The 14,849-nt window shown below is 49.8% G+C and overlaps 1 protein-coding gene across 2 annotated transcripts in view; it reads left to right on the top strand.

Annotated features, from left to right (window-relative positions):
- The first annotated feature begins 1,194 nt into the window (after positions 1-1,194).
- Positions 1,195-14,849, top strand: part of LOC128843306 (interleukin-20 receptor subunit alpha-like) — a 34,942-nt gene continuing 21,287 nt past the window's right edge. Inside the window, exons 1-3 of one of the 2 annotated variants that reach the window (XM_054040061.1) lie at positions 1,195-1,308; positions 11,936-12,065; positions 13,745-13,865. In XM_054040061.1, the coding sequence (XP_053896036.1) occupies positions 12,011-12,065; positions 13,745-13,865 (176 nt within the window). In that variant the 5' untranslated portion in view covers positions 1,195-1,308; positions 11,936-12,010. Of the gene's footprint in view, positions 1,401-11,935; positions 12,066-13,744; positions 13,866-14,849 lie in introns of both variants that reach the window. The other variant, XM_054040062.1, reaches the window with a different exon arrangement.

The following is a 14,849-nucleotide window of genomic DNA, read 5'->3' as shown; positions in this document are numbered from 1 at the left end:
CCTTTCTCCATGGATAGTGCTGGCCAGGCCTGTTGGTCAAGTGTAGCAATAGGCACGTCCCAGCACACTGCCCTCAGTGATCAGACAGTGTTATGCCTTGCTAAGCTATAATGCCTGCTGACCACCTCCACTGGGCTTAGACCACCTCCTCCCCTCCACAGCATGGCTCAGCCTCACAGAGGGATAGCTGGGACCTGTTTACCTGGGACGGAAGACAAAGGACAGGGGAGGAGCTGTTGGGGCCCCTGATATAGGATGCCCATCTGGAAAGTGCAGGGTCTTGGGACTGGAGACAGAGAGCAGGCAGAGCCTACCTGGATGCAGGGGAGACTCAGATGTACTGTGCTGAGGGAGGCTAGGCCTGAGGGCCCTGGAAGTTTCCTATGCTATGTTCAGACGCTTAATAAACCCTCCTGTTTTAAGTTGGTTGAGAGTCACTCTGTTATAGAGAACTGGGTTGCATTATTCCCTCTGGGAGTGGAGGTCCCGGGGCTCCAGAGCAAGTGGACTCCCTGAGGGGGCCCATGGCGAGAGAGAGGTGTGCTAAGGCTCAGAGAGGTGTGGTTCCAAGAGGTGGAGGGGCTTAACCCCCAAGAGAGAGTGGACCCCCAAGAGGGGCTGTCACACTGAATGGGGTTCCCCCCAGGGACTGTACGGGGTCAAGAGTGGGCATGACCTGTGAGTCTGTGACACAGCCATCTCTGGGGTGGAACAGGGCAGCAACACTATACAGAAAACTTTAAGGCTAAAAAATGTTGGACAGCACTTAGAATGGTTTTGGCCAGGAAACATGAGCAAGGCATTGCAAACCATTCACTGGTCCAACTGAAAACTCTCTATTTTGTCAAACACTCAAATTTAATAAAATAAAAAAAAATGTTGTTGGACCCTTAGAATGAAGATGCATTTCCAAATGAATGCCTGCTTGGACACATTCAAGCATGCTCGAGTGATAGGCAGTATTAAAGAGTTAATAGACTGAGGATTTGCTGTGCTGTAGGCTTCTGCATGTGTCATAAATATTTGCTTTGACCTTACAATGCTATTCAGAGGTGTGTCAGATTAGCAAGTGAAACTGGCAGCCACCATTGGCTTTGACAAATACAACAAAGAATGTTAGGCTAGGCTGTATTGTTTCACCACTTGCTGAGGTCATTGCTGGCTCAGGAGAGGAAGGCAATGGTGCGGATAGAATTAGCGCACTGTCCACCTGAGCCATGCATGAAAACATCAACAAGGAAGGAAGAAAAGGAGACGAAACCAGGAAAAGGACATGAACCACAGAAGTCATTCAGAGTGCAGTTGTTGGTAAGTTGTCGCCCAAAGCCTCTCAGAGCCCAGCTGCGGGGACTGCTCGCTTGGAAGAGAGACAGATGAGACAGAGAAGGATCTGTCCTCAGGTATGTGAGGGGAGGGAGGGAGTCAGATGTAAAGGACTGTCCTTCCAGTAACCCAGGTCCTGCTTTGACAGAGCTGTTTTTGTTCTCCAAAGACCTGGGGATATGTGTGTAGCGCATACGACAGGGGCATAGGTGCTGGAACTAGGAACATAGGTGCTGCCACACCCCCTGGCTTGAAGTAGTTTCCATTATATGCAAGGTTTACACTTTGGTTCAAGGGCTCTCAGCACCCTGACTATAAATATTGTTCCAGTAAACAATTTTTTTTCCACGAGGCCCATCTCTGCAGCTGCAATAGGCCCTGTGGCCCACTAGTAACACTTCTTGTGGAAAATTTTAATGTAATATTACATACACATAATCCTCCTGCCCATCTAAGTTGGCAGCAATAATGGCCGGGTTCTGTATCTAGGGGTTCCGTTTCAATAACGCAATGCAAAACCGGCTCGAGCCCCCACCCAGTGATCTGGGACAATTACATACCACCCCCTGGGCACCTCTAAGAGGCAATACTTCCCCTCTCACAAGCACAGAGTCTGAGTGTAGCAGAAAATGTTTAATAACATGAGGTAAACGACATCAGCATTAAATTGGAAAAAAACACCACAAACAGGATTCATAACTCAAACCATGAGCAAAAGACCCACCCCAGCAAATTGGGCCGTGTCCTCTCCCTTTGGTTCTTGAATCCAGCAACCCAAAAATCACTCAGAGTCCTCAAAGTCCAACACCCCCAAAGTCTCTTGGGTCCAGAAACCACCCAAAGTCCCAAAAAGTCCAACAACCCCCAAAGTCTCTGTCCCTGGTCAGTGCAGCCCCAGAGTAAAAGGGGGGCATGCAGGGTGTTAAGGGGCACCTTACGTGATCCGAGGCCGACCGGCCGTTTCTCCATGGGGTTCCGCCGCAGCCTTCACCATGAGCCAGTCCACTCCTGCCGTCCCACAAACTGCTCTGCTCTACGAGCTGCTGTGCTCCACTCACCGACCTGTGAGCCGCTCCAGCCATCCTCACAAATGGCTCCGCTCACTGACCTGTGAGCTGCTCCAGCCGTCCCTGCAAACGGCTCTGCTCACTGTTCCTTGGGCCGCTCCAACCATCCCCGCAAGGCTCCGCACCGCTCCTCCAGCCACTTAGCAATATAGCTTCAGGCTCCCCCACTAGTTAACACAGCACTTTAGTGATCTCAGCTCTTAGTAACTTTAGCTCTCTTGGGAGTTCAGCTCATAATAGGGGAGCCCCAGTGCTGGTACACCATTGGCCCAAGGTGAATTCAGCTCAGCAGCCTGTAACTAGACTCCTAATAGAATCAAAGTTAGCTCTGACATTCAACAAGGGGGGGGGGAAGGAGGAGGAGGAGGAGCAAAATTGGTGTTTCAGACCCTCAAAGGGGGCCATACCATCAGGTACTACACTTGGCCCACAGCTCAACAAGCCAGGAAGCAATACCTGTCTCCATCCTCTCTCCATTCACTAGGTTTTGTAACCCATGCCCCTTGTGAAGCAAGTGCTACTTATGTAATGGTGAGTCCTTCTGTCATACAACAGTTCCACTGGCCTTGATTCACAGAATCAGGGTAACAAAACTTTATTCTTCCTGCCCCAATAACAGAGAAACGGGGGATCCCACACCAGCCAAAGTAACCACTTTCAGTTGCTGTTGTTTCATGCCAGGCGAGTGGGTGTGCCTATGCAAACAAGATCAGCCCCTGGAGTTCTTTTCCACACTCGCCATAATTCACCACCAGATGTCAGGGTAGAGCTCATCTTGACTCTGCTTACATCCATATGAACTATAACACTGTAAATCAACTTTTTGTGGCCGTGGCGGAAAGAATGAAAGATCTCCCGGTGTCTTCTCAACGTATCTCGTTGTGGATCACATCCTGCATTCGGGAGTGTGATGGCCTGGCGAAGGTGCCCGCCTCGCCGATTACTGCCCATTCCACCAGGGCACAGGCCTCCTTGGCGGTTCCTGGCGCAAGTCCCCACTCAGGAAATTTGCAGGGCAGCTACGTTGTCCTCGATACATACATTTACGACGCACTATGCAATTACACAACAGGCCAGAGACGGGCCGTGCTCCAATCTGTGCATGACTGGAGGGCAGGTAATGGAATGGACATGAACAATCACTCAAAGAAGAAAAAATTGTTACTCATTTTCTCGTAACTGTTGTTCTTCGAGATGTGTTGTTCATGTCCATTCCATTACCTGCCCTCCTGCCCCTCTGTTGGAATAGCCGGCAAGAAGAAACTGAGGGGGTGGAGGGTCGGCAGGGCCCTATGTTGGGCACCATGAAGGCACCACTCCAGGGGGCGCCCAGGCCGACCCTATGGACGCTGCTAGGGGAAAATCTTCTGGCTGGCGTGCACACGGCACGCATACTCCTGCTTGGAATGGACATGAACAACACATCTCGAAGAACAACAGTTCCGAGAAAGTGAGTAACCGTTTTTTACTCTAGCTAGGATAAAAACTCAAAAGGGATAGAAACGCTCAAGCTCCAGGGCATCAGGTAACTATTAATTGCCATGTTTAGGCAGAAACTTTCCCTAGAGATGGGATACTTCATAACTACATGCTGAAGCAACTAGTATTGTCCCCTGTTGGAGACAGGATGCTGGTTTGAGCTGAGGGACAATTTGTCTTCCTTGTGGTTAAATAAACTCAAAGTCTGGGATGCTGCAGAAATGGCCACTGATTGACAAAGCAAAGAAACCATGATTCTAATAGCCCAGTCAGGGCCGTGTGTGTTTCACTAACACACCATGGCATTCTTGAGAGTATCTGCTGCACCAGCTGAGCTGATGCCAGTGGACTCCCTCATCTAGTAGCCTTCCATCCAGATTGGGCTTGCCCTCCCCAGTGCTGTCGCTTTGAGACTGGGTGTTCAAATGCTCCTTCTCCCCTGCAGGCAGATTCACCTCCCCAAAATCCCAATTCTTCCCATGCTGCAAAGGGAAGGGGGAGTTCCTGCCTGCCCACACTTAGCGCACGCATCTCTCAGAACAAAGTTCTGCTCTGCCTTTGAACCATCACTTCGGCAAGGAGGAAGCAATTTCCCCAGCACAATCTTAAAACTATCTATAGTATTTCTAAAAAAGTTTAAAGACCAAAGGAGAAATGTGTGTGCTACAGAGGTATTGGCAGTGCTTTGGCTGGCCTGCACAACTCACTTGTTAATCACTGCTCATGGGTAAGATGCTGATAACAACTTCGTACCACACTGCACTGTGATGCCCTGAGGAGATCCCCTTCTGGATTCCACTTTGGAATAATCAAAGCAATGTCTAGCTCCCTATCCCTCCTCCCACAGCTCAAGCACCCAGCCCTGGTCTTTCTGCAGAGGACAGTGCTTGCTAGGACAGTGTTTTGGGGTAAAATCTTGGCCCCACTGAAGTCAATGGCAAAACTCCCACTGACTCCAGCAGGGTAACTTTTGAAGAAAGGGTGGAAAGGGCCATGACATCTGGTTCACCTTCAGGAAAGGGGTGAGGTTGAGCAGGGGGTTGGACTAGATGACCTCCTGAGGTCCCTCCCAACCCTGATATTCTATGATTCTATTCTATGATTCTATGATACGAGAGCAGTGTGAAAGCTTGCCATGCCCCTGTTCTGTAGATAAATGGAGGTTCAGGCTCCAAAGCTATCAAGCAGGCTCTGTGTTCACTCAGAAATACTACATGTAGCTGTGCTCCTTGCACCAGACCTGATGTGGTGAGGAATAGAGACCCTTGTTCATCCCTCCCACTTTTCCCCCCAGACATACACATTACAAGCAGGGCCCTACCAAATTCACAGTCCATTCTGGTCAATTTCACGGTCATAGGATTTTAAAAATCATAAATTTCATGATTTCAACTATTTAAATCTGAAATTTCAAAGTGTTGTAATTGTAGGGGTCCTGACCCAAAAAGGAGCAGTGGCGTGGGGGGAGAGGGTTTGCAAGGTTATTGTAGAGGGTGTTTGCAGTACTGGTACCCTTACTTCTGCACTGCTGCTGGCAGTGGCACTGCCTTCAGAGCGCCAGCTGCTGGCCAGGATCCCAGCTCTGAAGGCAGAGCCACCAGCAGCAGCGCAGAAGTAAGGATGGCTTAGTATGGTATTGCCATCTTTACTTTAGCGCTGCTGCCTGCAGAGCTGGGCCCTCAGTCAACAGCTGCCACTCTCCCGCCACCCAGCTCTGAAGGCAGCCAGCACAGAAAGGTGGCATAGTATGGTATGGTATGGTATGGTATGGCCACCTTACAGCTGCACTGCTTCTGCCTTCAGAGCTGGGTGCCCAGCCATCAGCCGCTGCTCTCTAGCCACCTAGCTCTGAAGGCAGCGCATAAGTAAGGGTGGCCATGGGCGCCAGGTTTGTATAATTTTTGGTGGTGCCCAGAATGGGTCCCAGCCCACCCTGCTCCACCCCGCCATCTCCCAGCATCGCTCAGGGGAGGGAGTGAAAGCCGGAAAGATGCGGGGCAGAGACTTGGGGGGGGAAGGGGTGGAGTGGGGGCGGGGCATGGGCGGGGCAGGGGTGGGAAGACGTGGGGCGGGGCAGAGCGGAGCAGAATGGGGCGGGCTGGGGCCAGGTCACTCGCTGCTGCCAGGACCAGGCCCCCTGTTAATCCCCAAGGCCACCCTGGACTCCACGTCTCCCCAAAGCGTGGGGCCCCCCAAAGCATGGGGCCTGGGATGGTTGCCCTGATCCTTCCTATGGATGGAATGGTTCTGAAAATATAAGCCCAAACATTGGTGGAGCCGGGCCCAACTTCTTGAATATTGGTGGAGCACGGGCACCACAGGCCCATATAACTCACCACCTTTGAGGGTGGCAATACTGCAATGTTCCTAAAAATAACCTTGCAAACACCCACCCTCCTACCCCCCCGCCACTCCCTTTTGGGTCAGGACTCCCAATTTGAGAAACGCTGGTCTCCCCCATGAAATCTGTATAGTATAGGGTAAAAGCACACAAAAGACCACATTTCACGGGGGGGAAACCAGATTTCACGGTTTGTGACATGTTTTTCGTGTCCGTGAATTTGGTAGGGCTCTAATCATGAGGGATTCCCTTAGCTCTGCCCAATCCTGAGCTGCTTGGGATTTCCCCATCTGCTGTAACCATTTGCAGGCCACCTGGAGAAGTCTGTCCAGGGTAGTCACGCTATCTCACACCTGACTCAGCAGCAGCCCAGACTCAACACTGCCCGTCCCTTCCCTAGGGGTATGTCTACACTACGAAATTAGTTCGAATTTATAGAAGCCGGGGTTTTATAGAAATCGGTTGTATACAGCCGATTATGTGTGTCCCCACATAAAATGCTCTAAGTGCTCTAGTCGGCGGACCGCGTCCACAGTACCGAGGCTAGCGTCGACTTCCGGAGCATTGCACTATGGGTAGCTATCCCACAGCTATCCCACAGTTCCCGCAGTCTCCGCCACCCATTGGAATTCTGGGCTGAGATCCCAATGCCTGGATGATGCAAAACAGTGTCGTGGGAGGTTCTGGGTACATGTCGTCAGGCCCCTCCCCCTCCATCACAGCAACGGCAGACAATAGATTCGCACCTTTTTACCTGGGTTACCTGTGCAGACAACATACCACGGCAAGCATGGAGCCCGCTCAGCTCACCATCACCATATGTCATCTGGGTGCCGGCAGACGTGGGACTGCATTGCTACACAGCAGCAGCAGCTAACTGCCTTTTGGCAGTAGATGGTGCAGTAGACTGGTAGCCTTCATCGGTGATCTGGGTGCTGGTAGCTGTGGGGATGCATTGCACCAGCCTCTTGCCTTTTGGCAGTAGATGGTGTATTAAGACTGGTAACTGTCCTATTACAAGTTGGATCATGGCACATTAGCAGAATCTTCCCTGAGCAGCAGATTGTGCAATAGGCCTGAAGGCAATAGTAGTACACTAACTGCCAAGCGCCCAGAAGATGCCGAGGGCTATCAGTCACGCTGCACCGTCGTCTTACGATGTAAAAAATAGATTTGTTCTGTATTCATTTGCTTCCCCCTCCCTTCGTCAAATCAACGGCCTGCTAAACCCAGGGTTTTCAGTTTAATCTTTGGGGGGACCATTCTGTGTGACAGTTGTTTGTATTTCTCCCTGATGCACAGCCACCTTTCTTGATTTTAATTCCCTGTACCTGTACGCCATGTCGTCACTGGGCCCGCCCTCCGTCCCGCCCTCCCTCCTTCCCCTGGTCCGTCAGATACTAGTTTCGCGCCTTTTTTCAGACCAGGCGCCATAGCTAGCACTGGGATCATGGAGCCCGCTCAGATCACCGCGGCAATTATGAGCACTATGAACACCACGCGCATTGTCCTGGAGTATATGCAGAGCCAGGACATGCCAAGGCGAAACCCAGACCAGCCGAGGAGGTGATTGCAGCGTGGCGAAGAGAGTGATGAGGAAATTGACATGGACATAGACCTCTCACAAGGCACAGGCCCCAGCAATGTGGAAATCATGGTGTCATTGGGGCAGGTTCATGGCGTGGAACGCCAATTCTGGGCCCAGGAAACAAGCACAGACTGGTGGGACCGCATCGTGCTGCAGGTGTGGGACGATTCCCAGTGGCTGCAAAACTTTCGCATGCATAAGGGCACTTTCATGGAACTTTGTGACTTGCTTTCCCCTGCCCTGAAACACCAGAATACCAGGATGAGAGCAGCCCTCACAGTTGAGAAGCGAGTGGCGATAGCCCTGTGGAAGCTTGCAACACCAGACAGCTACCAGTCAGTCGGGAATCAATTTGGAGTGGGCAAATCTACGATGGGGGCTGCTGTGATCCAAGTTACCAGGGCAATGAAAGACCTGGTGATATCAAAGGTAGTGACTCTGGGCAATGTGCAGGCAATAGTGGATGGTTTTGCCGAAATGGGATTCCCAAACTGTGGTGGGGCCATAGACGGAACCCATATCCCTATCTTGGCACCGGAGCACCAAGCCACCGAGTACATAAACCGCAAGGGATACTTTTCAATGCTGCTGCAAGCCCTGGTGGATCACAAGGGACGTTTCACCAACATCAACGTGGGATGGCCGGGAAAGGTACATGATGCTCGCGTCTTCAGGCACTCTGGTCTGTTTCGAAAGCTGGAGGAAGGGACTTTCTTCCCGGACCAGAAAGTAACCGTTGGGGATGTTGAAATGCCTATCGTGATCCTTGGGGACCCAGCCTACCCCTTAATGCCATGGCTCATGAAGCCGTACACAGGCAGCCTGGACAGTAGTCAGGACCTGTTCAACTATAGGCTGAGCAAGTGCCGAATGGTGGTGGAATGTGCATTTGGACATTTAAAAGCGCGCTGGTGCAGCTTACTGACTCGCTCAGATCTCAGCGAAAAGAATATCCCCATTGTTATTGCTGCTTGCTGTGCGCTCCACAATATCTGTGAGAGTAAGGGGGAGACATTTATGGCGGGGTGGGAGGTTGAGGCAACTCGCCTGGCCGCTGATTATGCGCAGCCAGACACCAGGGCGGTTAGAGGAGCGGAGCAGGGCGCGGTGCGCATCAGAGAAGCTTTGAAAACGAGTTTTGTGACTGGCCAGGCTACTGTGTGAAACTTCTGTTTGTTTCTCCTTGATGAACCACCCCACCCCACCCTCCCCTCCCCACTTCGAGCACCGCTTGCAGAGGCAATAAAGTCATTGTTTTTTCACATTCATGCATTCTTTATTAATTCCTCACACAAGTAGGGGGATAATTGCCAAGGTAGCCTGGGATGGGTGGGGGAGGAGGGATGGAAAAGGACACACTGCATTTTAAAACTTTAACTCTTATTGAAGGCCAGCCTTCTGATGCTTGGGCGATCATCTGGGGTGGAGTGACTGGGTGGACGGAGGCCCCCCCACCGTGTTCTTGGGCATCTGGGTGAGGAGGCTATGGAACTTGGGGAGGAGGGCTGTTGGTTAAACAGGGGCTGTAGCGGCAGTCTCTGCTCCTGCTGCCTTTCCTGCAGCTCAACCATACGCTGGAGCATATCAGTTTGATGCTCCAACAGACGGAGCATTGACTCTTGCCGTCTGTCTGCAAGCTGACGCCACCTATCGTCTTCAGCCCGCCACTTGCTCTTTTCATCCCGCCATTCAGCCCGCCACCTCTCCTCTCGTTCATATTGTGCTTTTCTCATGTCTGACATTGACTGCCTCCACGCATTCTGCTGTGCTCTATCAGCGTGGGAGGACATCTGGAGCTCCATGAACATATCGTCCCGCGTCCTCTGTTTTCTCTTTCTAATGTTCACTAGCCTCTGCGAAGGAGAAACATTTGCAGCTGGTGGAGGAGAAGGGAGAGGTGGTTAAAAAAGACACATTTTAGAGAACAATGGGTACACTCTTTCGTTACAAGGTCACATTTTTCCTCTGCCTGCCGGTTTGGTATGAGAGATCACTTACGCAGTGCCCCAGGCAACATATTTCGGCTTGCAGGCAGCCATGGTAAGCCACAGTCTTTTGGCTTTTTTAACCTTCTTAACATGCGGGAAAGGTTTCAAACAGCAGCGCATTTCCCATATCAAGGATGAATTGGGTTGGCCATTTAAAATGGGTTTTCAATGTAAAAGGAGGGGCTGCAGTTTCCGGGTTAACATGCGGCACAAACCCAAGTAAACCACCCCCCCACACACACACCCGATTCTCTGGGATGATCACTTCACCCCTCTCCCCACCGCGTGGTTAACAGTGGGGAACATTTCTGTTCAGAAGAGCAGGAACGGGCACCTCTGAATATCCCCTTAATAAAATCACCCCATTTCAACCAGGTGACTGTGAATGATATCACTCTCCTGAGGATAACAAAGAGAGATAAGGAATGGATGTTGTCTGCATGCCAGCAAACACCGGGACCATACACTGCCATGCTTTGTTATGCAATGATTCCAGACTACGTGCTACTGGCCTGGTGTGGTAAAGTGTCCTACCATGGCGGACGGGATAAGGCAGCCCTCCCCAGAAACCTTTTGCAAAGGCTTTGGGAGTACATGAAGGAGAGCTTTCTGGAGATGTCCCTGGAGGATTTCCGCTCCATCCCCATACACGTTAACAGACTTTTCCAGTAGATGTACTGGCCGCGATTGCCAGGGCAAATTAATCATTAATCATTAAACACGCTTGCTTTTAAACCATGTGTAATATTTACAAAGGTACACTCACCAGAGGTCTCCTGTGTGCCCTGAGGGTCTTGGGTGAGTTCGGGGGTTACTGGTTCCAGGTCCAGGGTAACAAACATATCCTGGCTGTTGGGGAAACCGGTTTCTCCACTTCCTTGCTGCTGTGAGCTACCTACAGTACCTCCATCCTCATCTTCCTCGTTCCCCGAACCGTCTTCCCTGTGTGTTTCTCCATTGACGGAGTCATAGCACACGGCTGGGGTAGTGGTGGCTGCACCCCCTAGAATGGCATGCAGCTCCGCGTAGAAGCGGCAAGTTTGTGGCTCTGCCCCGGACCTTCCATTTGCTTCTCTGGCTTTGTGGTAGGCTTGCCGTAGCTCCTTAACTTTCACGCGGCACTGCTGTGTGTCCCTGTTATGGCCCCAGTCCTTCATGGCCTTGGAGACCTTTTCTAATACTTTGCCATTTCTTTTACTGCTGCGGAGTTCAGCTAGCACTGATTCATCTCCCCATATGGCGAGCAGATCCCGTACCTCCCGTTCGGTCCATGCTGGAGCTCTTTTGCGATCCTGGGACTCCATCACGGTTACCTGTGCTGATGAGCTCTGCGTGGTCACCTGTGCTCTCCACGCTGGGCAAACAGGAAATGAAATTCAAACGTTCGCGGGTCTTTTCCTGTCTACCTGGTCAATGCATCTGAGTTGAGAGTGCTGTCCAGAGCGGTCACAATGAAGCACTGAGGGATAGCTCCCGGAGCCAATAACGTCGAATTCCGTCCACACTACCCCAATTCCGACCTGCAAAGGCCGATTTTATCGCTAATCCCCTCGTCGAAGGTGGTGTAAAGAAACCGGTTAAAAGGGCCCTTTAAGTCGAAAGAAAGGGCTTCGTTGTGTGGACGTGTCCAGGCTTAATTCGATTTAACACTGCTAAAGTCGACCTAAACCCGTAGTGTAGACCAGGCCTAGGATGCACTTTCTGTCCTATGGGCAGCTCTAGGCAGACAAGAGCAGGCTCTGTGTAGCAAATCACAACAGTGAGGGCTGGAATTTGTCTGGCCTCACATCAAGGCATGGCGTGGCATGGCGTGAAGACTAGCCTGCCCGGGGTGACACACAGCAGCACGGGTGCTCCCTGCAGATCTCTGTGTGTGACTCATGGCCAAAGACAAGCCAGTCGGTGAGTCACTCACACCAGTGGTTGCCATGGAGACAGTGGTGTGCTGGTTTGTGAGCCCTGTGCCTGCAGGGGGTAGGTGGCAACCACAAGATACAGATTCACGTGACATGGGCATGCCTTCCCCAGCCGTCTCGCTCTTTTCTGGCTGTGTTTCACTAGTCCTGGTTTCCAGTCCTCTCAGATATTTGCATTTGGCATGAGTAACCCAGTGAGGGTTGTGCCCTTCTCTCTCCATTCCTCCCTGCAGGTGACTGGCTCCAAGACGCACATGTAGGACACAGGGACAGATGGAAGTGGCTGTGCCTGGTAGCAGTGCAGGACCATGCCTGTTGTATTGAGTGTGCTTCTCCTCCTCTTTCATCAGACCCTCCTACTGGGTAAGCTCCCTTGTGACACTGTGACCTGGCAAGGAGAGGGTGGCTATGGGGTACTAAGGGATTCACAATCCTAGGCAAAAATGGTTATGCAGCCTCAGGACAGCTGTGCAGTGTTGGCCCCATAGGATCTCTCTCTGTCAAATACCTGGAAAACCTAAAGGTACAAGCTCAGTGAACGGCGCAGTGGCTTTGCTACTGAAGAGTCCAAGTAAAGGCTGACCTTTGCTATAATCAAAAGAAAAGATTTCTGACAGCCTGCCTTGTTAATATCCTAACAGGACAAATCGTTCAAACTCTGCATAGCTTAGAGCCTTGTTACTGATAAGCTATTGACAGTTTATTAGGAAAAAAATACTTTAGTGAAAGCGTGTGGCTGATGGGATAAAGAACCCAAACAGCAAGATCCCTGGGCAGTTTGAAACTATAATTGAGCATCTGTGTGGAACGCAGAAAGGAGAAACTGAATAACAATAGAGTCCTCTGTGTACATATGGATTATATACGTTATAGGGTGTGCATACATGCATGATATGTACGCAGTGAAATCTTTCCCCACCTCCATAAAGAGATGACAGAATTTTTTTTTATCACATTGGGTTTTTTCTTATGCAAAGTAACTTTTTGACCAACACATGTTTTCCTTTGAATTGAAATTTTGGCCACAAAACCAAAACCAAATAAAAAAATCATTTTTTCATTTTGGGGAGGGTTTTACTTTCCTTTGTCTCCTATTTTTCCACTTTTTTCCAGTGGTAGAAAAAGAGAAAGATAAAGGAGGTTTTTTTAAAAAAGAGAAGAAAAAGAAAACCTACAACTTTTTTTGGTGTTCAGGTTTTAATTTTGTTGGGAAAAATTAAAAATTCAGCAAAAAAATTCAAATGAAATGGATGTTTTATACTTTGATCTATTTTTTTTAACACAAAACATATAGCATTTTTCAAACAGTTCTAATTCTAGGCAGACTGTGCACTAGCTTCCCCCACCCACGCACTTCTAGTTCATCTATGCAGGCCAGCAAAGCAAGGCCAGGAAGCAGGGACACTGCACTAGACTGAGGCTTTGTTTACACTGGCACTTCCTTGGCAAAACTTTTTTGTTCAGGGGTGTTAAAAAAACACCCCCCCCCGAACAACAAAAGTTTTACTGACGAAAAGTGCCACTGTGAACAGCACTTTGTCAGCAGGAGCACTCTCCTGCCAACAAAACCGCTGCCGCTCGTGGTGGATGGAAGTTTTTTGTCGGCAGGAGACCCCTCTCCTACCGACAAACAGCAGCTACACGACACACCTTTTAGCGGCACGGCTGTAGCAGCACAGCCATGTCGCTAAAAGTTGCGTAGTGTAGCCATAGCCTAAGACTGGTCTGCACTCTGCAGGTTTGTATAATCACTCTGTGTGCGCTTGGGCATAATGGAATATCAGGTTGCTTGAACCTCAGATTCCATGGGTGTAACCAAGAGCAGAACTAATGCTAAGTACTGTTGTTGCTGAGGAAATAAGACAATTGTGCAGGATAAATCCACATGCTGCAGTGATCTCCTTAGATACTGAAATGTTATACTTTGGGTATCCTTAATATGCTGCAGGTCTCTGCCTGACAGCTGACCAATAGGAAAGCAGCACTCTCTTCCCTTAGGTTTATAATGCTATTGATCTGCTTTCCTTTGTTTTCATTTCAAGGGATGCTGTCTCCTCCACAGAATGTGACGCTAACATCTGAAAATTTCCATATTCTCTTGGTGTGGGAGCCCGGTTCCGGCTCAGGCAATGGCACCCAATACGAGGTTCAAAGTTGCCAGCGGTATGTTACAGCCGTGAGCAGACTGACTCTTCTTCAGCAAGTTTTGTGTATTCCTAGGCCCATCTTTAACCTCTCTGCATTCTAGGGTCCTAGTTTCTTAACGGTCAGGTTATCCACCCTTCTGGACCCTTGCCTGGCTTCCCTCTTCTACCTAGAGCTGGGCGAATAATTGATTGTTAGATTCCACGACAGTTTTGAAAAATCAAACAAAAATTCAGTTCAATCCAAGCCAAATCCAGGATTGCGATCATTTTCTACAAATCGAAAAAAATCCATTTTAGGTCAAACATTTTTAAAGGGCTAGATTCACAACCTGGAGGATAGAGCAGGAGATGGTGGTGGTGGTGCCCTTCTTATAATGTGTAGGGTATGCACCCGAGATGTCCCCAGGTTCAAGTCCATCTTCCAATGGCTAATTGTTTATACAAAGTGGAACAGTTTCAACAGGAGAGACTTGCTCCAGATTATCCCAAAGCCCAGTCATTAGAGCACTGCCTGAGGCAGAGAAGGAGGAATTAAACCTGGGTCTCCCAGGTTAGGTGAGTGGCCTAACCACAGGGCTGAAGGTTATAAGGAGGGCACCACCGGCAGCCATTTTATGAATGGTGTCTGAGTCCTGAATAATAAATTTTGGGCAAAAACCATTCAGACAGTTTGTGTCCAATTTGTGAATAATTTCAGGTTGACTGAAACTGTATTTTTCAGAGAATGAACTATTTGAAACATTTTGGTCAAGTCTAATCTGGCCCAATCAGCCCAGCCAACAGCAGACATGTGAACCTCCCACCAGAAAGGGAGGAACTGAGGAGGAAGTGAGACCACTATGGCAGCCAGAGGGTTGTTTTTTAATTAAGTAAAAATATATGCATATTTTCTGACCCTTTCCACTGGCCAAGATTGTAGTGGATGGGGTTGAGGTGGAGCAGAGGATCAGTCTTGGCTATTCCCTCTTCAGTCCACAAGATTCCCATCTGACTCACTTGA

The sequence above is a fragment of the Malaclemys terrapin genome, chromosome 9 (assembly GCF_027887155.1).
Source record: "Malaclemys terrapin pileata isolate rMalTer1 chromosome 9, rMalTer1.hap1, whole genome shotgun sequence".
Lineage (NCBI taxonomy): Eukaryota > Metazoa > Chordata > Testudines > Emydidae > Malaclemys > Malaclemys terrapin.
The sequence above is the reverse complement of the archived record's forward strand: the minus strand, read 5'-3'. Positions and strand labels throughout refer to the sequence as shown.